This window comes from Rutilus rutilus (genome assembly GCF_951802725.1).
Source record: "Rutilus rutilus genome assembly, chromosome: 7".
Lineage (NCBI taxonomy): Eukaryota > Metazoa > Chordata > Actinopteri > Cypriniformes > Leuciscidae > Rutilus > Rutilus rutilus.
This window is the reverse complement of record NC_140221.1, coordinates 6,820,411-6,845,041: the sequence shown is the minus strand read 5'-3', so window position 1 is coordinate 6,845,041 and position 24,631 is coordinate 6,820,411. Positions and strand designations below refer to the sequence as shown.

General features: G+C 38.4%; 1 protein-coding gene across 1 annotated transcript in view; it reads left to right on the top strand.

The window, feature by feature from the left end:
* ap2b1 (adaptor related protein complex 2 subunit beta 1) overlaps positions 1-24,631 on the top strand; it is a 49,316-nt gene that overhangs the window by 1,748 nt on the left and 22,937 nt on the right. The window contains exons 3-16 of the mRNA XM_084414290.1: positions 990-1,095; positions 1,191-1,326; positions 1,411-1,656; positions 3,823-4,013; positions 7,038-7,259; positions 7,973-8,093; positions 9,078-9,173; positions 9,407-9,522; positions 9,892-10,057; positions 10,783-10,881; positions 11,481-11,740; positions 13,289-13,481; positions 20,896-20,937; positions 22,587-22,733. Of these exons, the coding sequence (XP_084270416.1) occupies positions 990-1,095; positions 1,191-1,326; positions 1,411-1,656; positions 3,823-4,013; positions 7,038-7,259; positions 7,973-8,093; positions 9,078-9,173; positions 9,407-9,522; positions 9,892-10,057; positions 10,783-10,881; positions 11,481-11,740; positions 13,289-13,481; positions 20,896-20,937; positions 22,587-22,733 (2,141 nt within the window). The remainder of the gene's footprint in view (positions 1-989; positions 1,096-1,190; positions 1,327-1,410; positions 1,657-3,822; positions 4,014-7,037; positions 7,260-7,972; positions 8,094-9,077; positions 9,174-9,406; positions 9,523-9,891; positions 10,058-10,782; positions 10,882-11,480; positions 11,741-13,288; positions 13,482-20,895; positions 20,938-22,586; positions 22,734-24,631) is intronic.

The following is a 24,631-nucleotide window of genomic DNA, read 5'->3' as shown; positions in this document are numbered from 1 at the left end:
TGCACACTGGCACTCACGGGGCGAAAAGTACGCCATACCCCATGCAATTACCTTGCGTACAAGTAACATTGATACAGATTTGAATGTGGATACCATATGGTAACAATGTGAAATGTATGATAGCGAATGTTTCTAGATCATATTTTATTTGAATGTATATGAAGTATTGAGTTTTCAGGTGATTTTTGGGGTATTAAGTAACAATGTAAAATCATTTTGATAAACAGAAAATCGATTTGATTTGTATGTATCAAGAACAATCTAGTGATTAATTTAAATTTGTTAAATAATTTAAAAGGGAAAATGTTGCTATTTTAAAAACATAAATCAAATGTTTTTGCGTTCACTCTGACTAAATAAAGTGTCAAATAAATATTACTTAGGTTTACATGCATCCAAGGTCAAAAAACACTTATATTTTCTCATAATATACATTGCAGAATCACTTATTTTCTCACAGTGTCTGAAATGGTTCGATCAAGGATTCGATCTCTCTGAAGCCCTTCTTTATGAAAGCCTACTCTTCTCTGATTGGTCGGATGGCCCAGTCTGTTGTGATTGCTCTACCTCCTACATCGTGTGTCAGAAATAAAACGTCCATTACCATATCTGAATTTCAGCTTCGGAGGCTTCCTCAGCACAGTGATGCCAACAGTAATGATGGCATCGGTTTTACCGTATCAATTCGTGCCCGAGTCCTCATCATGGATGACTGGCATTATGCAAATTAGTTAAAAAAAACCTACGTAGGTTCGAATTACCATCGACTCAGTTCAGAAGAACTCATGCACTTTGATATTTAACATTTCACAGACCTTTTAGATTCACAAACAGCTATATAACACACTACATGAAAGGTAATATTCGGGGGAAAAAAGCATAATCGGATAACTTTAATGCTTCTGTTGTGTTCTATTGAAGTTGTATCCACATCAGCCTTTGAAAACCTCAGATGAGATGACCACTAATCATGTTACTCTCTGTTTCAGGTGAAATCTTTGAGCTGAAGGCTGAGCTAAACAATGAGAAGAAGGAGAAGAGGAAAGAGGCAGTGAAAAAAGTCATTGCTGCCATGACAGTGGGCAAGGATGTCAGGTGCTTCGGCTCATTTATCACCATTGCACAATCAAAGATGGACTCTCACTTCCCACATTATCAATTAAGCTAACATCTTTTCACTGCTTCTTTAGTTCCTTGTTTCCAGATGTGGTAAACTGCATGCAGACCGATAACCTGGAACTGAAGAAACTGGTTTACCTGTACCTTATGAACTATGCCAAGAGTCAACCTGACATGGCCATCATGGCCGTTAACAGCTTTGTAAAGGTAAGACTTTTGGATCAATCTGATCAGATATCAGTGTTTGTGAAATTCCACCAGATTGTCTGAAGTCGTTCTTTCTCTTTTTAGGACTGCGAGGATCCAAACCCACTGATCCGAGCTCTGGCCGTGCGTACAATGGGCTGTATTCGTGTGGATAAGATCACTGAGTACTTGTGCGAGCCTCTGCGAAAGTGTCTGAAGGATGAAGACCCCTATGTGAGGAAGACCGCCGCAGTGTGTGTGGCCAAACTTCATGACATCAACGCCCAGATGGTGGAGGACCAGGGCTTCCTGGATTCTCTCAGGGACCTGATCGCTGACTCCAACCCCATGGTTAGACACTTTTGATCTAATTTCACTGAATGCATGTAGGGGTGTGCGATATTGACAAGAAAATTTATCTCAGCATCTTCTTGGATTTAATCGATAATGATAATTAGACGATATTTTGCTTTGTGTGTTATTGTGTTGGTACCTGCTGTGAACAGCTGATATTCTTCATATTCTCTGTGGTGGTCAGTTCACAGCAGTGACAGAAATTATCTTTTCCAATAAGTTTAAATTGATTTTTTTACTTTTATAAAGCCATTTTTAACCTATTTAAATGTGTGCATCATCGTTTGTGTCAAATTCTTACATTTAATCAATAGATTCAGTTAGAATAATAAGACACAGTAGGGGCTGCTACCAATCAAATGAAGTCATTATCAACTAAATTCATCTTTACACTGCAGAGGAAACACAAAAGCTGCCTCTGAAGTGGCACATAGATGTATTTACACAGACTGTTTGATGCAGCTCAGAGGGACATGGATGCATTTAAACTGCAGTAACAAATTCATAAATGTTTTAAAAACGTTGAATATTGATAATTTGAACTGATTTAAAATGTGAAATTAAAACTGCAGGTAGGTGGCAGAAAGTCACTGTTAATGAGTGAGTCATTGAGTTTCAACCATTTCATTCAAACGGCTGATTCATTCAGGTACAAAGCATTTGTCTGTCTCAATGAGTGACTCATTGAATCATTCATTTAAACGATTCGTTCATTCTTTCCTGTGGCTTTGTTTGGAACTATTTTCTATGGCAAAATAGAGCAAAAACAGGCAATATTGTGTCTAAACTGCAGTGTTGGGAACGTTACTTTAAAAAAGTAATTAGTTATAGTTACTCACTACTTTTTCCAAAAAGTAACTGAGTTAGTAACTGAATTACTCTATAATAAAAGCAACTCGTTACCAGGGAAAGTAACTATTTTACTGTAAAAAAAAAAAAATTGCTATATGTCAAAGAATTTGGATTTTTTTGAGCAGTTTTCACAAGTCAGTTGAAATGAGTAGAACAGACAGGTGTTTGTACATAACTTTAGATATTTATTGCACATCGACAGATATAACATTTTATATATTTTATATAATTAGTTTATTAATTAAATTAATAAAAAGACAAAAAGACCTTGAGATATGTTTGGTAATTGTACCTGAATGAATTGAATGTTTTTATGTTTCCACTGTTCGATCGCGTCCGCGCCTCACACACACACACACGCACACAAATGTAAACACTTTACGACTTTTCGATCGCGCCCGCGCCTCTCTTTCTATTTCTCTCTCTCTCTCACACACACACACACACACACACACACACACACACACACACACACACACACACACACACACACACACACACACGTAAACACTTTGCAACTTTTCGATCGCGCCCGCCAACCTTTCAGTCAGGATTGCTCCTAACTGGCCATCTCTGCTGCTTCATCGAATCTCTGTTTAGCTGGTGTATGTGTGTGTGGCGCGTGTGCTGGCATGTGTGTAAAAACACTGGCTCTGATTGGCTACCATGAAACACATGACACTGCCTTAGCCAATCATAATCGCTTACCTCGTTATTAACCCACCTCCTCACTAGCTGTGCGAGCCAGGGGTGCGTTCGGATTACACAGTTTATTCAATCAATGCATAGTAACGCACCACATTTAACGTCCAGTAATGTTAACGGCGTTGTAACGACGGGAAAAGTAATTAGTTAGATTACCCCGTTACTGAAACGGCACTCTCCGTGTGATATTAATTAACTATATTAAATTATATAAATATATAAGACATACAGAGGTATTTTTGCCCCCTTATATTGAATATTGGGTGCATTCTAAATGCATTATAGACTAAATCACGCAGTGAAAGCGTGCACTCTAAATGTGCAAACACACTTAATCTTACCTACTACACTACATCCTGTAGTGTGTGATTGTTGTTTAACAATGTGCAATCTGACATTATTGAGCATGTTCCTCATTTTACAAAAACACACCAAAAGGTCACACTTTTGGTGTGTTTTTGTAAAATGAGGAACATAATCGATAATGTCAGATTGCACATTGTTAAAACAGCAATCACAATATTAGCGTAGACAATAGACATTGCACAGCCCTAAATGCATACCTCCACATTCACAGTACTTTACTTACATCTGAATTTCTCGTAGGTTGTGGCAAATGCAGTGGCTGCTCTGTCTGAGATCAGCGAGTCTCACCCCAACAGCAACCTCCTGGACCTCAATCCCCAGAACATCAATAAGCTCCTGACGGCCCTCAACGAGTGCACTGAGTGGGGCCAGATCTTCATCCTGGACTGCCTCTCCAACTACAACCCCAAAGACGAGCGTGAGGCCCAGAGGTGAGGGAATAACGATCCTCATAGGTTTCTTCATCTCTACAGGTGTATGAGATTAAGGAGAGTGAATTAAGTTTCCAAAAAAATTCAGATTTGAAAGATTTGATCTGATTTGAGAGATTCGAAAAAAATCTCTCTCTCTCTCTCTCTCTCTCTCTCTGAATGATTTGACGCGATTTGCCCCGATTTCTCCCTCGCTTACCGCATCTAGGTTTCCTTCGGAGGAGTTTTGGCAAACAACCAAATGTGACTACAGCCTCTCACAAGTTAGAAAGACACCACAACGCCAATCAGTTTAGCGATGTGTATTCAGGAGGCGGGACTCAGATCTAAACCGTTTGTGTAATTGGCCAAATTTTAATTTTTTTTTAACGACGACAAGTCGGAATGAAAACAAGCCAAAATTAAATAGGAGTAACGAGGCTACTTTTAAAATGTAGGGAGTAGAAAGTACAGATAATTGCGTGAAAATGTAAGGAGTAGAAGTAAAAAGTCGTCAGAAAATTAATTACTCCAGTAAAGTATAGATACCCCAAATTTCTACTTAAGTAAGGTAACGAAGTATTTGTACTTCGTTACTTGACACCTCTGGTCTTAAGTGAACGAAAACAGTTGAATAAATGATAAATTGAAAGGAATTATTTTAGCATTTTAGAAATAATAATAAATAAGGAAAAAATAATACAGTGCCCAGTGCTTAGTTGGAGAATGCCCAGGTAAACAAATATGTTTAGACTTTATTACCCCAGTTTAGAAGTGAATGTGGCAACCAACATCTGTTTTTAAAGGTCTGGAGCAGTTAATTACATTACAGCCAAGTTTTCTTTCTCTCCTTTTGCTATGAATTAGCTTTTTTTTTTAAACTCGTTGATTAGAGGCTGTAAAAAACCTGTGCTGTCTGCTCTGACAGGTTACGTTCAGGCCTTTTCTACCTGGTAAATGTCAACAACTGATTGTTGTACTTGGATTGTCAGTTGAAGAAGATTAATTATATACACGAGGAATATGATAACATTATTATTTATTTTTAGTTTGAGAGTAGAACAGCAATAAAATTAATTAGTACTGCTTCAGAGTGAGCTGCATGTTACTATTGATTTAATTTCCTCAATTTTAAGATGATATGTGACGTTTTATTCACATGGTATTCCTTTTCCTTTTCAGACTGTTATTAAGAGATAAACAGATTTGTTGGGGGATAAACCTCTGAGAGGAAATGGAGACTTGCCTTTTCTATTTCGGTCTAACACTTTGATTCCATTCATAGAATTCATATGTGATTTAAATAGCAGCATGCAAAATTGTGCAATACAAGCCATACAAAGTTCTTATGAAATATGAATTGCTGCATAGATTTCGCAATATTTTCATAGGAAGATTAAACAGGAGAAATTCAAATCAAGGTCTTTCCAGATTTTTTTTTTTTTTTTTTTTTTAATGCAGGGTTTAATTTAGGGGACGTTTACACGACACCATTGTCAACTAAATATGAAAAACCTTTCTGTTTTGGCCGTTCATTTACACACCAATGGAGTTTTGAGGGCCTGAAAATGCAAACTTTTGAAAACTGATTTCAGAATACACGTTTTTGAAAATTATACAGTTAACATTTCCATGTAAACTACAAGAAAATGTGAATTTATGAAAACAGTGACATCACGCGCATGTGTATTTTCTTGTTCACTCTATAGGCGCGTAGTGTTTCTTTACAAAGTGACATCGCCAACTACTGGCCTAGAATGCATAATACAGTCGTTTTCCGTGTGAACGGGGATCGTTTTGACAGCATTGTGGTCTGTACGCGAAAAACGCGAAAGAAAAACCTTTCCGTTTTTAGTAGTCAGTACGGCTGAAATAGCTTTGTGAAATGTGCAATTGTTCTTTTACCAGTGGAGGAATAAAATATATTATGTGATTTCTGATCATATCAAATGAAAGTAACATTAAGACTAAATAAAGAAGGACTCGGGACAGAACCTTGATGGACTCAATACGTTATATTACTTTTCGCTGTGTGTTGCCCACTAAGAAAAACATACTAATGTTACAGGGAAGATTTAAATTGTTAATGACAAATTTTATAATCAACCTATTCCAAATACAAAATTGAAAAACCAGGAATAATACAGTTGAAAACACTCTCAAGGCAAGACACGGCAGGCAAAAACATTTTTTTTTACTGGTCAATTTTGAGATTTTTGGATATTTGTCTTCAATAACGTGGTGAAAAAAGTCCGAAATACACATTTAGGTCTTTATCTTACTACACTTTGTCTGTTTGCGTCTGTAGATTTCTCATAAATTCAACAAAAGTTGGCGTTCTTAATCAACATTCTGCTCCCTGTCATCACATGCACCGCTGGAAAGCTCTCTCTCTCCTGTACAATGCTGTCGGATCCAAATATGATAATTTCCTTTTTATCAGCAACCAATCGTGAAAGTAAAAGGTCTGAATGCGCAATCTCATTGGCTGATGATAAATCTTTAAAGCCCGTTTTCTCAAAATGACTTTTCTCTCATACTCCGTCCGAAATCTCCACTTCAGCAGCACCTATATACACCAAACTTTCCAGTCTTGTACCTAGTTATATTATGAAGACATTTACAGAGGGATTTGTAAATATATTATTCCTAGCCTGATTTATATAACATTTTATTCCCAAAAACATGGCATTTTTTTAAGGCTATTATTGACAGTATATTTTGATTTACAGGATAACAAAAGTAGATATCCATAAATCCCTCTGTAATTTTTTTTCCCATCTAATATGTGAACACAATGAATATTTTGTAACCTGGCTTTATCCAATACTCAGATTTCGTTTTTTTTTTTTAAATATATATGCAAATTAGCGCATATTTAATTAGATATTGCCTAATTTGCATATTTAAACATTAAATTACAGAAGACTTGTAATACATTTTTTTTCTCATCTTAATGTAGGGAAAGTTTCATGGTGATATCTGCTAGTTAAAAATGTTAACCTATTCACCTGTAGTGTCTCTGCCTCTTCCTGTCTCTTTTAGTATCTGTGAGCGTGTGACTCCACGTCTCTCTCATGCTAACTCGGCTGTGGTGCTGTCGGCGGTGAAGGTACTGATGAAGTTTCTGGAGCTCCTGCCCAAAGACTCGGATTACTACAACACTCTTCTGAAGAAGCTCTCTCCTCCCCTGGTCACGCTGTTGTCTGGGGAACCAGAGGTCCAATATGTGGCCCTCAGGAACATTAACCTTATTGTGCAGAAACGGTTAGACCGCTGTCCTTATTTTTCAGTCCTTTTTGTTTTCTGTGGAACTAGTTTAAGAGTTTTTAAAGGGTTAGTTCACCCAAAAATGAAAATTCTGTCAGTAATTACTCACCCTCATGTTGTTCCAACCCCGTAAGACCTTCGTTCATCTTCGGAACACAAATTAAGATATTTTTGATGAAATCTGACAGAATTTTGACTCCTCCATAGGCTTCCAGTGTGACCGAAACTCACCGGCCCAGAATAGTTATTAAAACATCGTTGAATGAAATGAATAGTGGAATAAAGTCGTTATTTTTGTTTGTTTTTGCGCACAAAAAGTATTCTCGTCGCTTGATATACTTAAGATTGAGCCACTGGAGTCACTTGGACTATATTAACGATCTCTTTAATAACTTTTCTGGGCCAGCAAGTTTCGGTCACACTGGAAGCCTATGGAGGAGTGAAACATGGCTCAGATTTCATCAAAAATAGCTTAATTTGTGTTCCGAAGATGAACGAAGGTCTTACGCGGTTGGAACAACATGAGGGTGAGTAATTACTGACAGAATTTTAATTTTTGGGTGAACTAACCCTTTAATGTGCTAACCACTCAGTCTCTGCCGTAGATGACTAAATGCAGTCACTAGATGGCAGTATTGTCCATTTGTCTGTTTGCTTGGCAATTCTGAATGTTTTGACTGAGAATAAGACTGTGATCTCTCTACCTGCAGGCCTGAGATCTTGAAGCAAGAGATCAAAGTGTTCTTTGTCAAGTACAATGACCCCATCTACGTCAAGCTGGAGAAACTGGACATTATGATCCGCCTGGCCTCTCATGCCAACATTGCCCAGGTATTTCAAAAGATGTTTAACTCTTAGCTTTTCAAGTCATTATGTTTTACTTGCATAATGTTTCCGAGAGCAGGATATTCAACAAGAAAACAGTGTAGCACATCAATGTTATCCGTTATAGTCAGAGACACAACTTGTAGTCAGTGCTTCTCATTAGTAGACAGAGGCAGTCAGCTTATCCAGGGCTTTAAAAGTTCAAATAATATAGATTATTCTGCAACTCTAATTAAAGATGAATTAATTGCATCATTATTTTCACTGTCACATATGTAAATGTAGAAATCACACTCTCTTTCATAGATCTATACAGTCCTACGTTTCCTGTGATAGCAAAAAAAATGTAGCTAGGACATTTCTAGCATTCCCCTGAGATTTAGATTTTATTAACAGGAAAATGTATCAGCACTTTTCTTCAAATGAAAAATGACATGTTCAGCTGAATGTTATATAACACTGTAATATTAATTGATGTGCAAATGGGCTGCAATTTAGTCCTTTATGTACGAGTATGAAAGACCTAAATATGTACTCTTTTTATTTTCTCTTTTACAGTTACAGTTTGTGTTGCAAAGATAACAAATTATAACAAATCGTCGATTCGTCCCTCTAATTATTACATATTGCTTAGAAGTGTATAAAAGGAACATGGCCTCTTACACTTTCCATTCGGTGACTGTTTGTCACTGTGTTTAACTAAAACCCATACCTAAGGTAATTGAGCTGCCTGGGATAAAATGACAGCTTTGATTACTCTGAATCTGACAACAGATTTTTCATTTACTTATATCATGTAATTTAGCCTTTTCCCCCGTAAATATCTCTTGTTTGTTAGACGATAATATTAGACTCTTCTCACACTTTTCCCCCTGAACTTATTGCCTTGTGTGAGTTACCGATTCCCTGTTCTATCATTTGTGGAGGTCATTCAGCCTTTCACTGTCTGTTTCTATAGAAATCCACTAAAAATGATGTTGATTTCTCTAGGTACTGGCTGAACTGAAGGAGTATGCCACTGAGGTGGATGTAGATTTTGTTCGGAAAGCCGTTCGAGCCATCGGCCGTTGTGCCATCAAAGTGGAGGTTAGTCTTGCCTCATTATTCATCCCTAAGTACCTACATTTGTATTTGACTTTATTTTTTAGTCTCTATAGAAATGTCTGCTAAATCTCTGCTCTTTAGCTTGTTTTTTGATTACTTAACATCAAGCATAAGAATGTTTTTCATTGCATATTGTGTTCAAAGAGCTGTAGTGCTTTGACGAGTTTTCTCATTAATAGCTGTGACTGAGTTTTCTCTTATATCTGTGTGTACAGCAATCAGCTGAGCGTTGTGTTAGCACCCTGCTGGACCTCATCCAGACCAAAGTCAATTATGTTGTGCAAGAGGCCATTGTGGTCATCAGGGACATCTTCCGCAAATACCCCAACAAGTCAGTTCATAACTCTCATCTGAACTATTTTTATTGATACTTTTCAGTACTGAATGAAATTACAGTTTTTCTTGTCCCCTCCACTACTTTGATTTTATTTTTTCCATGAGCTTGTTGCAATGCATTCTGGGATTGTCTTATCTGTAAAGAATACATGCCTTAGAATTAGACTAAAATGAGGTATCTCAGCATTATTTAGATAACATAACACGAGAAGTCCACGTGTGATCCTTAAAGTGCTGTGTACACGACTCGCTGGGTTTTGGAACGGAGTATATCAGTTTGTCTAAAATAAATAAATAGGTCCATGTAGAATGAAAGAGCATGTAATCACTCGCCTGCTGAATCACCTCTCTGTTATATGCACAGATATGAAAGCATAATTGCCACTCTGTGTGAAAACCTGGACTCTCTGGATGAGCCCGACGCTCGAGCAGCCATGATCTGGATTGTGGGCGAATATGCAGAGCGTATCGACAATGCTGATGAACTCCTGGAGAGTTTCCTCGAGGGCTTCCATGATGAAAGCACTCAGGTTTGACATTGTTATTGTTTTAGATTGGGTGTATTCCAGAAAGCAGGTTATGTGACATACCCGGGTTCACTCCGAGTAAGCGTATAACCAACTTTCGGTTCCAAAAGGGTAAGTAGCCATAACGACTTACTTGCTCCAGAGCAACTTACTCTCTGAACATTCCCTGCTCTGGAGCAGGTTATATTCCAGGGTTAGTTTACTTCATAGGTAGTCAGTGCATACTTGCCCTATTGATTAGGCTCCAGTGGGTGTGACAGATTGCGCAAAATATTATGTTATATACAGTATATTAGAGCTGCACGATTAATCATTAAAAGATCACGATCTCGATTCAAACAACCAGCGGATGTCAGCGGAGTGTGAACACTGAACAGCGCATATTTTGTCGCTGCCCATGTTAATGAATGAGAGGATCGGCAATCACGCTTCCATTCTGATGTGAATCGCTCTCATTCATTGATTTGGGCAGCAACATGACACGTGCTACTCATGCTCCGTTGATGCTTGCGATGTGAAACATACTCCGGTTATCAGGTTTGGGTTAATCAACCGAGAGTTCAGGGTATATGTGACGGTAAGTTAGCCTTGCTTTCTGGAATACCTCCCATGTCAATTTGTGTGTGTTTTTTGTTTTGTGCTTTGATTTGCTTAGTTTTTTTTTTATAGTAAATAGTTTCTTTAAAAGAAGGGACTTATTAAGGTATCCACTGCATTGTTGCTTTCAGGTCCAGTTGACTCTCCTGACAGCCATAGTGAAGCTGTTCCTGAAGAAGCCTTCAGAGACTCAAGAGCTGGTTCAGCAAGTGCTCAGTCTGGCCACTCAGGTGAGATGTGCTTGAGCATCACAAACCATAGTGTTACTCTACAATTAAGTGTGCTTCGATCAGGACTTTTGGGGCCGATTAGCCATCACTGGAAGCAGTATTGACCGATGTGATCACTGATACAGATCAACAAAATAAATAACACAACAATGAATTTTAAGTATAAAACAATTAAGAGATGAGAAAGTATCTTGAATTAAAAACTCTTTATTTATTGGCAAGCAACATGTGCCACATATTCCATTCTCTCTCTTAGAGTTGGTTAGGGACAGCTTAGAGATGAACAAATACAGCATTCCTGACTGTATAAATTAAATATAGATTAATCCTAGTAAATCTACTTCTCTTTGTCTTTTGTTGATTAATTAACATTAATGAACCAGACGGTAACAGGAATATGATGCTGCTGTCACTTTAAGACTGAATGCACGGATTTAATATACCGATACACATGCGATTTATTTCCCAACTGTTTATTCAAACATTTGCATTACACATCATCACAAATTTCACATCATAGTGTCGCATCTCAGAAGGAGCTCAGTGTCTGGCTGTCAGTGTCACGTTTCCTTTCAACCTGGTCTCGTTCTCCATCTCAGGACTCTGATAACCCTGACTTGCGTGATCGTGGCTACATCTACTGGCGTCTGCTGTCCACCGACCCCGTGACCGCTAAAGAGGTCGTGCTGTCTGAGAAGCCTCTGATCTCAGAGGAGACGGACCTGATTGAGCCCACTCTGTTGGACGAGCTCATCTGCCACATCGGCTCGCTGGCCTCCGTCTACCACAAACCCCCCACTGCCTTTGTGGAAGGAAGCCACGGCATTCACCGTAAACATCTGCCCATCCAGCACGGCAGGTACTAAGACAGCTAAATCAAGATCTAGCTAAAACTCTTGAATATTTCTTTGGCTGTCTAGAAATTGCTCTTTGTAAGTGTGAGCTCTGTAATATGGTTTAAAAAGTCTTTGGGCCAATAATAACAGATTGCACCAGCGCAAACCTTCTTTTGGCTTTAAACAACTACTGTTGGGATTTACTAAAGACATGCAATGAAAATTTAATGATGGAAGGCGTGGACACTTTTATTGATTTATTTAGCCGCTGAATTTATTGCATATGCACTCCTACAGAGTTTCCCTTTCAGATGCAAAATTTATGGGAGGAGTATTTAAATCATGCAGTGTGATTTACTATCGTTTGAGGTAGTCAGTTTACTGGCATTTGCGCCATTTTTTTAACGCCTAGTCTTGCGTAGCCATCCTTCAGAATGATGGCAGAAGGTCTAGTTTGTCACAGCTTTCATTGGCCAAGCGCCGCCCAAGAGGCCATCTGACTTGACATGTCAAGCCACCAATCACTGTTAGTTTTGTTCTGGGTCATGTTTAAGGGCATGAAAACGTAAAGTCTGTGTCCCTTTGATAACAGACTGTTGTATATCTAATAAATGATTCATTCAAGATTTAAGTTTACTGCAACAGAACTTCACATGCTTTTGAAAATCCAGCGTTTTGCTGATCCTGATAAGCGCTCATTGTCACAGTTGTAAACATGACAGATTTCTTCTTCCATGAGTGTGTTTGGCGTCACAACGGCTCCGTTTCCAGGCGGACTGTTAAAGAACTCGACACACGTCTCGCTAAAATCCAGATGACCACTTCGAAACTCCTTAAGCGTTGCCCATTTTCTGCACTTTATGCATCAGACTTTCAGCCAATGGTCTGTGGGCGTGATGTCTGAGGCTGAGACTATTTACCGCCTAAAAAAAGCATGTCTTGACCCATTTAGTGCTTGATATGGCTGGGATAGTTGCTGTTGGAGGAGGAACCGGAAAGAACTGAGAGTGCGTGGTAGAAGTGGAGAGAATTTTCACCACTCATTTATTTGGATGTGTTCATTTATTTGGAAATGCCAGAGCAAGATGCCATCTAAACTTATCATTTGCCAAGATACTTTTTGCTGGTTTGTGACCCTGCGCTAGTTTGCACTGCTCTCGGTAGATTGCGTTGGTCATAATGTAAATGAGCTGCTGCCTCTGTGCTCTTTAATGTGTGCATTGTCTGTAGATCACCCGTAGAACTTTCCACTCCCATCTGCACTTTTATGGGATTGCGGTCCCTCCTTTTCCTGTTTAGTAAATATGACCCTTAATCTAATAATCACAACTCAAATTCACAAAGTCATGGTAAGTCTTTGCCAAAAGGTCTGGCATCCCTGTTATTTGTTTTTCTCTGAATCAGTCTCAGTCCAGTAAAACAATGGGGGACTCATCGTAAGTAGTGCCACACAGAACCTGCGTTGTCCTCTCCATCAAACAATGAAAAAAGGGCTTGTCCGCCCCATCCTTTTGTTCACTTCGTTTCACTTAGTGTTACACATCTCAGTGTGTATCATCATTCTTTTGCAGTATCGACACCGGGGAGAGTCCAGTCAGTACTGGCCAAGCTGCTTCCATCGATCAACCCCAAGTTATTCCATCTCAGGGAGACCTCTTGGGAGACCTGCTTAATCTGGACCTCGGTCCCCCCGTCAACGTGCCCCAGGTGTCTTCCATGCAGATGGGCGCTGTGGATCTCCTTGGAGGTGGTCTTGACAGTTTGGTGCGTGTTCTTGAATTATAATTATATGTTTTGTTTTATGATCTTAATGTCCACCGACCCTTACAACAATTTACAATGATGACCATATTTTCCGTAAGAGTACCATGGTTACTCCAGTTACTGTTAGAACAGTAAAACTGTGCACTGCAAAAAAAACAGCCTTGAAACATTTACCTAGCCAAATTTTGTTTTATTTGGAGAAAATATATTTAATTATGTTTATTTTTCTTACCTCAAAGGTTGTTTTTTGTGTGTGTTTTGAGCATTAACCTCACTCATTTTTTTTTTTTTTTTTTATGTTGTTTTGTGATTTATTTTAAGGATGTTTAGTTTTTTTATTTAAAGTTTTTATTGGGAAAACGAAAAAAAATTTGCATAAATATTCTGTCACCATGAAAAGAAATTAAACAATGACAGAAATGCTGTTTGATGGAGATGCATATACATTTTTTAATGATTTTACAGTACTACCTGTACTGTAGTAACTGTGGTATTTTAGCAGAAACTATGGTCACTTAATTGTGAATAGGGAGTGCTAATTTTTTTAACAAATCAGTAGAAATGTTTTAAGTAGTGATGCACCGATCATGATTTTTCATGGCCGATTCCAATTTCTTTACAAGCGAATTTACCGATACCGGGTGCCGATTTTTTTTATTTTATTTCTTTAAGCAAATTTATTTCTTGTTTATTTGCTCTATAACAGGCAACCATTAATTATGCTACATAAGACACACCTGCTCAAAACAAAAACAGCAGAAGGACTGAATGAAGATGCAAATTCACTCTCTGACAGTAGGTGGCGCTTATGGAACAGCAGTGAGATATACTGAGATAAGAGAAAAGAAAATGCCATCAAAACTTTTCTGAAGACAGTCAGTTCCCTTCAGAGATACATTGATATAAACCCCCACCCCCAATTCATATTCATATTTACATTTACATTACATTACATTTTTCTACCTGTTTTTTGAGCATCGCTATATTTTTCTTACTATATTTCGAGCATACTTAATATATAATATATAATATGTAATATATCCACACAAATTACATTTTGGGAAATAATTGGCAATGCAGTTTGTGTGCAAGTCCGGAATAGAGATTGGCCAAAACAAAACAAAAAACCTGCTGGTTCTATTTTTGGCTGGTCGACTGGTGCATCTTTAGTTTTAAGTATTGGTCATTTATTTTATTTTGTGTAATTCCATTTCTAATAGGTTTTGTAATGATATTCCTGTAAGAGTGAGCTCAAATTTGCAATCGTGTCCTCCGAGATGCCCATGCAGTTGTTGCTCTTGTCAGAATGACTAGGGTTTTCATTGAAGTTGACTAGTTCCCTGGTGGTTTGTGTTCAGCCTGGGCAGTGTGTTCACTGGTGCAGCTGTGGTTGAGGGGTTTCAGGGCACTCTGCTCAGTGTGATATTATTGCAGCAGTATATTTCACATTTGAGCAATAACCACACTCGTTACCATGGCCACCACATCTCACAAGCTTCTGCCTGATCACAGTGAACAGCAAATTGAAGAATCACTGGTGGGCTTCAGCGAGGTCAGCTCTTTTTAACTGGAAGGGGATTGTGATTGCGAATGTAATTCCAATCAAACGCAACACAATGCTGAGTACTGCTTGCAAATCCAAACATGAAATATAATGTGGGAAACTGATCACGTCTATTTATGCAGTTTTAAGTGTACATATAATGAAAAGCAAGCTATGTAGGCATACAGTCCAAAAGTGCCTGTCGTGCACTTGACCACTAGTGAAAATGCATCCATTTTGAATTTGTTTTAAATTTCAGTTCAGTTTTTATCATTACAAATAATGAACTAAAAGAATGTATTAAGAAGATCAAAAAAGTATCTTCGGGTGTGTTCACACTTATCGTTCGGTTCTTTTTGGTTTGAACCAAAAGTCCAGGACTGTAATATAAAGTGCTACCAACATTTTAGTCCTGGTTCGCTTGGCATTCACACTGCAAACAACAGCAAACCTAAAGATGCTAAATGAAGAAAACTGCTTATGACGTATGTTTTGCGGCAGATCTTACCAAACATCTAAAACAATGCTGTGTTCTGGGCTAAATACACTTAGCCAACATATGATGGTATTTTGACCTGCTGAGAACTCATGAAGAGCATATAAAATGTGTAAAGGAGTCGAAAGCATCAGGGATTCCTCTGTTGCACACACAAATGAAGATCTGCTGCAAGTAAGTGGCGGTTCTAATGCCAATGGGCAACATAACTCCTATGAAGAACCATGTATCCTTGAGCATTCTGCCCTTTTTATGATCGCAGCGACATGTCCTATTTTATTTTTTTTTCGTTTAGATGTCTTTGGTCTGTGCTGTGTTCATATTTCAGTCGAATCGCACCAGAGTTCCCCTTTTCAGGGGTCTCGGTTGGCTTGCTTGGTGCGCACCAGGGTTCGGATGGCAGCGTTCACTTGTTGATTGAACCAAACCTGCCAAGTGTGAACACACCCTTAAGCTTCAATGAAAGCATGAACACCTGACCATGTGTACAAATGATCAATATCACTAATTTACTTGTTTCTGTATCTCTAATCTCATGCATTTACATGGGTTAGTACCTAGTTATTACCCAGTTATTGTAATTACTATAATAACATATCGTTTATTACCAGTTTTTAAATTCGATGTGTAGTGGAGAGATTGTGTATATGGAGTGTTCTGACTCTGTAGCAGAGCTCAAAAGTATTATATCATCCTAGCCACAGGCCCTGCTCTCCTAAACCCACTGCAACCACAGCACCAGAACCCCAGGGCTGAACGTCTTGCTGCCTTATTCGCATTTATCAACCCACATAAAATCTTTCACTCAACTCACACATACACAGTTCCTGAGGGAAGCGAAGTGAAGATTTTAATGTTTGGTCGTGGTGTGTGCAAATCTGGATGTGCATGCTCTCTAAAAGGACAAAGTGAACACACTGAGAAACATTTTTTTAATTTATAAACAATTACCTTGCACATCTGTGGATAATTGATAGGTGCGTAGGACATAGTCTATTGCCAAAACTCAATTTGAAAAAAATAAAATAAAATTTTAGCACACTATCCCAACATTTACATTTAAGGAATTGTTCATCCAAAAAGTGATATTGTCATCATTTACTTACTCTCAAGTCATTTTAAACTAGGGGTGTAACAATAGTCATGTGACGATTCAGTTCGGTACCAGATAACGAAGTCATAATGCAATACTCTCACGATACTTTGAACAAAGCCAAAAAAAGTTTAAATGGGAAATTTTGGCAGTGGTTATTTCAGTTACTGTTCCATCAGCTGGAACCAGTCTGGCCATTCTCCTCTGATCTCTGGCATCAACAAGATATTTTCACCCACAGAACTGCCGCTCACTGGATATTTTTTCTTTTTCTGACCATTCTCTGTAAACCCTAGAGATTGAGGTGGGTGAAAATCCCAATAGATTTCTGAAATAGCCTGTCTGGCACCAATAACCATTCTACATTTCAAAGTCACTTAAATCACATTTCCTCCCCATTCTGATGCTCAGTTTGAGCATCAGAAGATCATCTTGACCACGTCTACATGTCTTAATGCATTGAGTTTCTGACGTGTGATTGGCTGATTAGATATTTGCGTTAAAGAGCAGTTGAACAGCTGTACCTAATAAGGTGGCTGGTGAGTCTATTGTCGCTATCCACAATACATATTGTTGCATTGATGTATTGCGATATATTGTTACATCCCTATTCCAACCCGTTTTACTTTCTTTTGTAGAACGTACTCCCAAGTGGATACATTTTATAACGCCATTTTGCGTTGTAGTTTGGACTGTGAAAACGGAGGTATTCGAAAACGAGCATGCATTTTTAGTCATGTGACTCATATCGTACTGCAATTGCTTTACTGCGAAAATGACTGTATTTACTCACAATTGCTGTCCTACAGCAGTTTTACACCAAACATATAATGGTGAGTGAGTGTGACCTGGACGCATCAGTGAATGGTGAGAGATTTTGCTAGATAAAATGATCCTGCTAGAAGAATATCATGCACAATACGGTTAATTTGGCATTTTCCGATGTTTCAGTGTGGATGTGAAACTTTTGGAAAACGCTTGAAAACGCTAGTGTGTGCCATTTTCAAAGGCATCTGGATTAATGTAGACGTAGCCTTAGCTGCTCTTTTCCATTCAGTGACAGTAAATGGGGACAGGGTTTGTTGAGCTTCAAAAATGAAGCATTATACCTTCTTTTGCATTCCTCTGAAGAAGATTATACTGTCTGGAATGACACAAGGGTGAATATATGATGACAGAATCTTCATTTTGGGTGAACAATCCCTTTAATGAATATTGTGGGAAATATTACGGGTAAATGCCAGAAACCTCACATCCAGAAACAATTTGTCCATATCTTTTGTCCTGGAGCCACAAAAGGCCTGTTTCCTCCTCCCCGTGAATAATTGGATTTGTCAAGCAGGCATCTTGCTTCAGGAGGAAGCACCTCCAGCATGGCACATGTAAAGAGTTTATATCTGGGCAAGCGCAGGTGCTGCTACTCAGGCCAATCTTCTCTCCAGATTGGAGAAGTTACCAGCCTTGCACGGATGCCCTGAACACACCAGGATTGAGACACCGGCCGCCTGCTGTGTGAAGGAGCTGTTCTAGCTCTAGTCGTGTTGGGCAGGGTGTAAGGAAAGGTGTTGCAATCCCGTCTCTAGACTAGTGATGGGACTCAATATTGAGATTCACTGCTCATTCACTCCTTCACTTGATGGCATCTGTCTCAGTCTGACATCATTGTGAAATGAATTATGAATTTTCAAGTAGCCAGTACTAGTCAATAATGAAGATTATGCAGACACTTAATATATGATCTGATATATATATATATATTTATTTATATTAATTTCTTATTCAAACAATAAGAATAAGGTGGACAGATCAATATAGTACAAAGAACATAAAAAAAAAAGTTGGATGCTGGAAAATAACAATGTCTTTTCTGTTAACCAAATGATTTTTAATCTTCGCCATTGCTTTAATGCAAATGAACAAGCGCGCCGTTATTTGTTGCGTATGACGGGCATGTTCAAGTAAGCCAGATATGCGCAGATTCTGCGCAATACGCTGAATTTAATATATCATGATGAGTATTTTGCACTAAATCTGCGCAGATTTGGCTTACACGAACTTCCCCAGCAAAGTGAGTAAACATAACATGCCAAATTGGCTTGTGATTTGACAGCGTTATTTTTACCTGCATTTGGCGGGTTGGCGGGTGTTAATTTCAAACCCTGCAACAACGGAAAATTCAGTGTGTGTAAACAAATGAAAATAACACAATATACCATATAGTATATAAAAATGAGGAAAAACAAAACGTGTGTAAATGTGTTGATGACATGGAATAGAACAAAAGTACTCAAAATGGACTGGAGTATACAGGAAGTGGAATGGATTGTCAAACAAACTGCAAATAATTGTTTTCCTTTCCACCCAATTTAACACCTTGCCCAAACTCACCGCTTAACACTGGCACAAAGCCTTGCATTCAATGCACTGAATATGCTCCTGCTGAGTCATTAAATGAGTCATTCCAATAAAATACCAGTGTGTTCCTCATCTCTCTGTCAAGGAGACAATGTTCAGAGCCGAGGAATGTTGAACATTCACCAGAACCATCTGAGTGCTCAAGGTCGTGAGAATGTTTCAAAGAGATGAACACTGCAGACTCAGCACCCTAAGGCATGCGTTTTTAAACTTGCAGTCTCAACGGCCTCTAGCTAGATTAACATTGACATTTCGGATGTCTGGGGCACAGAGAACATCTCATTTGAATCACATTATGAATCAGTTGCATTTGGCAAAACCTTCAGTTTCTACCAAACCCTAAATCATGCCTGTTGCACTTTACGGCTCAGCTTGAGATTTGTGTCCTGCTGAGTATGAATCTGTTAGGCTGTTTAATCATGCCGGTTTTCTCGCCATGAAAATCAAGGTGACCGTATGGCGGAAGGTCAGTAAGAGGAATGTGGGCTTGGGGAAAGAATCTACAGAGTTTTAGTCGTCACACAATCAGACTTTGCACCATTTACTCTCTAAATGCACTTGAAACTCACTGCACCGATTCAAACACACAAGAGTTTTCATGACTTCCATGATGCATCTCTAGGGGAAGTCCTTGCTGTTGTTTTCTTTGTGGATCTTGATGGTTTTGTCTTAAAATATCCAATATTTCTAAGTATGGGCGGGGATGTTCGGTGCACAAATATAATCTAAGCAACCAATAAAATGTAGTGCCGCTTGTCCCAGTTGCAATTGGTTATCGAATTATGACATATTGGAGATGTCGAATTATCATGTGTTTGGTTAGGACACAGCGTGAAAGTGAAAGGAGATCACCCAAAAATATTTTGTCATCATTACCCACAATAATGTTGTTCCAAACCTGTATGACTTTATTTCTGTGGAACATTCACCCATATTTTTTAATAAGAAGCATTTTCTTGTTACCAAAAAAAAAGTTACCATACATTTTCCCACCAAAATAAAAGCTCAGTGGTTTAATGTTTGAAAATTAAGACATTAAGGCACAAATATTAGTATTGTAATGTTACAATTGTAATGTAAAACGTTATTTTTTTATATAGTACAATTTTTTTGAGCATTTTCCTTCTAGTAATATTTCTTATTTTGTTTAATATTTAAATGTTACAATAATATTAATAATCATTATTATTTGTAGTAGTATTTTATAGTCATATTGATATAATCACACAATTAGCCAAATTGTGCAGTCCTAAAAACAAGCACCGCAATCCTGAAGCTCTTTAAAAACACTTTTTAAAATGCGTTAGAAAAACCTGTAAGTCATACAGGTTTGAAACAACATGAGGGCGAGTAAGTGATGACAGAATTTTCATAGTGTTCGAAATGTCATCATGTTCAGAAAGGCTTGTGGATTTATGGATTTTTTTTCTTCTTCAGTATTTCAGGATTATATCACCCAGAGCATTAACTTCACTCACAAAGCAATTTTTCCTTAAATTCCACTGCTACTTCTAACGCACACAAGCTGAATTGTTGCTTTCAGCTTATGAAATATCACTGCTCATCTTCAGTCTTAACTAACTACTGTGATGAGGGGTTGGCAGCAGTAAAGCCCTGCAACATGAAAACACCGCTCAACTCTTACTTCCCACAGGAAAGCCTCTTTCATGAGCCAGAGGACTCTTTGAGGTTGATTTTAACCATGGCAAGAAAAAAAGTGCAAAATTTCAGGCTTTAATCATTGTTTGTGACATCACTTCCTTTGTAAACAGGAAAATCTTTGTTATTAATGGATCCTTTACATCTCTCTCTGTCTCTCTCATGTTGTTTGTGGGCCTGGAAATGGGTCTTCTGTTCTCTGTTGTAGCTCGGGGGAGATCTGGGAGGAGGTGTTGGGGGCAGTCCTGCAGTAAGTGAGCTCCTCTCTCTCCGCTCGTATCCGCCTGTCCACTCTCAGCATGCTGTGTGCACTATTCATTGATTCTTAATAGTTTATAGAATAGATGCCCTCCTGTGTGTCCTGCTTTGGGGGTTTTTCTGCTGCATGCACAAAAGTCCATTCTGCTTTGTGGTGATAAGATGTGCAACTTCTCTAAAGATGTCTTTGAAGTACTGAAGGGTCATTCTGTGTTGTTTTTGAAAACTTTTCTCAGCTAAAGAAAGAATTTTTTTCTTCTGAAGAAAGACAAACATAAATGGTGATGAAAGGCAAAATTTTCAACGCCATTGATGAATGTTTACTGAGTAATCCACTCATTTGTATGGGGCAGTTAAAATGATAATTTTCATTGATTTGAAGCCAAATTACAAGAGAGGAAAAATGACTTTGTTTCAGCTGTATACAAAGTAACCCACATTTGGGTTTAGACCACTGAAAATGTCTAAAATCGTCACCTTCCTAAACCAATTGCCTGAGTTTTCAATTATTGGTTCAGGTTTTTGTGTTTTCTGAGAAACCTGAAAAAATTACTTGGCCAATTATTTTCGGAAGGTGACGAAATGTAACTCATGGAGTCACACTGAGATCCCCATATCTCTGGGATTGAACCATATAGAACTTTAAGAATGGAGATATCAAAATAAATGTTTATTAAGAATCGGAATCTAAAAGAATATTAATATATCTTTAATAGCCAGCTGCCATATCACCCTGTAGCCCAAGACTGGAAATCCCAGGATGTCTTTCGAAAGAGTAGGGGTGTAACCCCGGCATCCTGGACAAATTTGCCCATTGGCTTGTGTCCATCATGGCCTCCTAATCATCCCCATATACTGATTGGCTTCATCACTGTCTCCTCTCCACCAATAAGCTGGTGTGTGGTGGGCGTTCTGGTGCAATATGGCTGCTGTCGCATCATCCAGGTGGATGCTGCACATTGGTGGTGGTTGAGGAGACCCCCCCCATGTAAAGCGCTTTGAGTGCAGAGAAAAGCGCTATATAAATGTAATGAATTATTATTATTATTGTTGTTGTTATTATTATTATTATTATTATTATTATTAATACTTCTTGAGTTACAGGCATACAAACTTTTAAAAAACTTGTGAAAAAGTGCTTTTTCCCATTTTTGGACTGTCGCCATATAACAGTGGCATATAATACAACAAGGATTGCTAAAGTCAGCTGATGTTACAAATAGACTTACCAATCTCTGTGTAAAAATAAGATAATAATGCCATGTAATTTGGCTCAGGTGAAAGTTGTCCCCCTTCAGCAAAATAGTGAATTACTCAGTAAATGTTCATCCATGGCATTTAATAATTTGGTTTTCTTCTTCATTTATGTATTTTCCACCAGAATCAAAATAAAAAAATTGCCAGGGACCTCTGGTTGTGTTGACATGGAATGACACTGCAGATTTTTTGTACATACATTTCTTGTTCATATCTTGCACTGCTCTTATGTAGTTTGTCTGTGATATCAAAATACAATTTTCCTCAAATTCTGCACCTACTCATAACTCATAACAAGAAAGCCTGTTGCTTTTGTTTAAAGGGTTACATGAACATGTACAGAAGTAGATTAAACCCTTTGACCCTTATGTGTGTGTCACGCAGGTGGGCCAAAACTTTATCCCGTCATCGGTGCCCAACACTTTTGCGCCGTCTCCTACACCTGCTGCTCTCAGTAGTGGGCTCAATGACCTGTTTGAGTTGTCCACAGGAATGTCCACTGCCACAGGAGGATATGTGACACCTAAAACTGTGAGTGCTACTCGCCGCGTATCTTTAAACCATAACCCCTCGCCTTTGTTTCCGTTCTTTAAGCAGCCAGCCAACCAATGAAAACAGCCAGAACCTTTCCAAATTCACCAAACTCCTCATACCGAGAAGCGTGTGTAGTCAAGATCAAAGTCAGACCAGAGATGTTGCTTGATTAGTGATTCACCAATTCTGAACTTCAGAAAACAAGAACTTGACTTTTATTTACCGTAACAATCAACTGACACAATAGGACAAACAAACATTAGCTCTGTTTCAGAACCTAGTGATGGCATTTTAGGCATCACAGACACATTCACAGTGCAAATTTCATTCCAAATAATAGGCAACAATATTAATATTATGCTTTCCAAAATACCGTATTGTTCAGAATATAAGGCAGTGTTTTTTTTTTTTTTTGGAAATACATCTGAAAAAATGGGGACGTCTTTGGGCATGTTCACACTGGCAGTTTAGTTCGGAACGGGGCACGGTTCGCATGAAGAATTGACTACCTGAAGGAGGTGGTCTGAGTTCGGTTGCCCTCGAACTGTGCCATGATTCGCGTGAATGTGAAAGCAACACGGACTCGGGTGCGCGCTTGTTCAGGAAGAAAAGTAACCTGCTAATGCTTTTTAGCCAAAGGCGATGTGTTTAGTTCAATAAAACACATGTAAGGGATGCTAGTGTTGATGATTTATCTTTGATACAAGCCTGCAGTGTAATCGCTCATAGCGAGTGCAATCAGGGCGGCAAATGAATGGCAATCAACTGTCTCCTCAAAAGAGTCTGTTCGCAAGCAGCTGAAAGCCGCCTTCATGCGACACACATATAGTAAACCCAAGTGTTGTTTACTCTGCTGCGCATAATTGCACCAAATTGAGAAAAAACTAAATATATTAACCTGCGTTCTGTTTTGTATCGTGCGGCGTGCACGTTTGTGATGACGTAAGATATAAACTTCGATTAGAGAAGTTCAATTCTGAAAAAAATTGAGAATCATGATTTTTTTTTTTTCAAACTGAGATCACGATTCTCCCACGATTCTGAACAGACAACTAAATAACATGTAAATTACTAGAGTTTCTGACAAAATATTAGTTGCTGCAGTCTATTTAATTAAATGTTTAACTAATTTGAACGAATTATTATTTTTTTAAATGGTTTGAATGAATGATTCAATGACTCACTCATAAATACTTAACTTGTTTCATTACTGGATGAATCAGCATTTTTAAACAAATCTCTCAAATGAATGGTTCAATGACAAATACATTTAACAGTCACTTGGCGTAACAATGTAATCGATACAATCGTTAATTGAAGCGCAGTGTTACTTTTAAAAGGGGATTTGCTCTATTTTGCTCTATTACACTACTGTTGACATTGGTGTACTATCCCAGTACTTCTGTGATAATTTGAATTATTGTAAGACAAAAATAACGATATTGTGTGGTTGAGAAGACTGTTTGTGAAGCTGTTTCATAACTAGACATGATATCTGCTCTCTCTGGGTCACGGGAGCGCGAACACAGATTTGAAAGTTCCAGTGTCAAAGATTTATAGACAGGCGAATCGTTGTCATTTAGGAATGAGATCGCGTGGGTGTTTAAATCGAAATCGTGATTTTAACAATTAATCGTGCAGCTCTAACTTCGATAGAATCAAATTGAAGTCAAACCAATGCTGCGGGGGGGGGGCGCCAGGAACAATTGCACTCGGACTCAGACTGCAGCAAATGTGCCCAGTGTGAAAACACCATTATATTCAAGGTCTACACTTTTACATATCAATTATTCACCAAATACGTGTAAAACAAGTGTTTCCCCCAGGACTGATAAACGCAGCGGAGTCAAACAACTCTCATTAAGCAGCCAAGAAATGTGGTGTGTCTGAGTGTA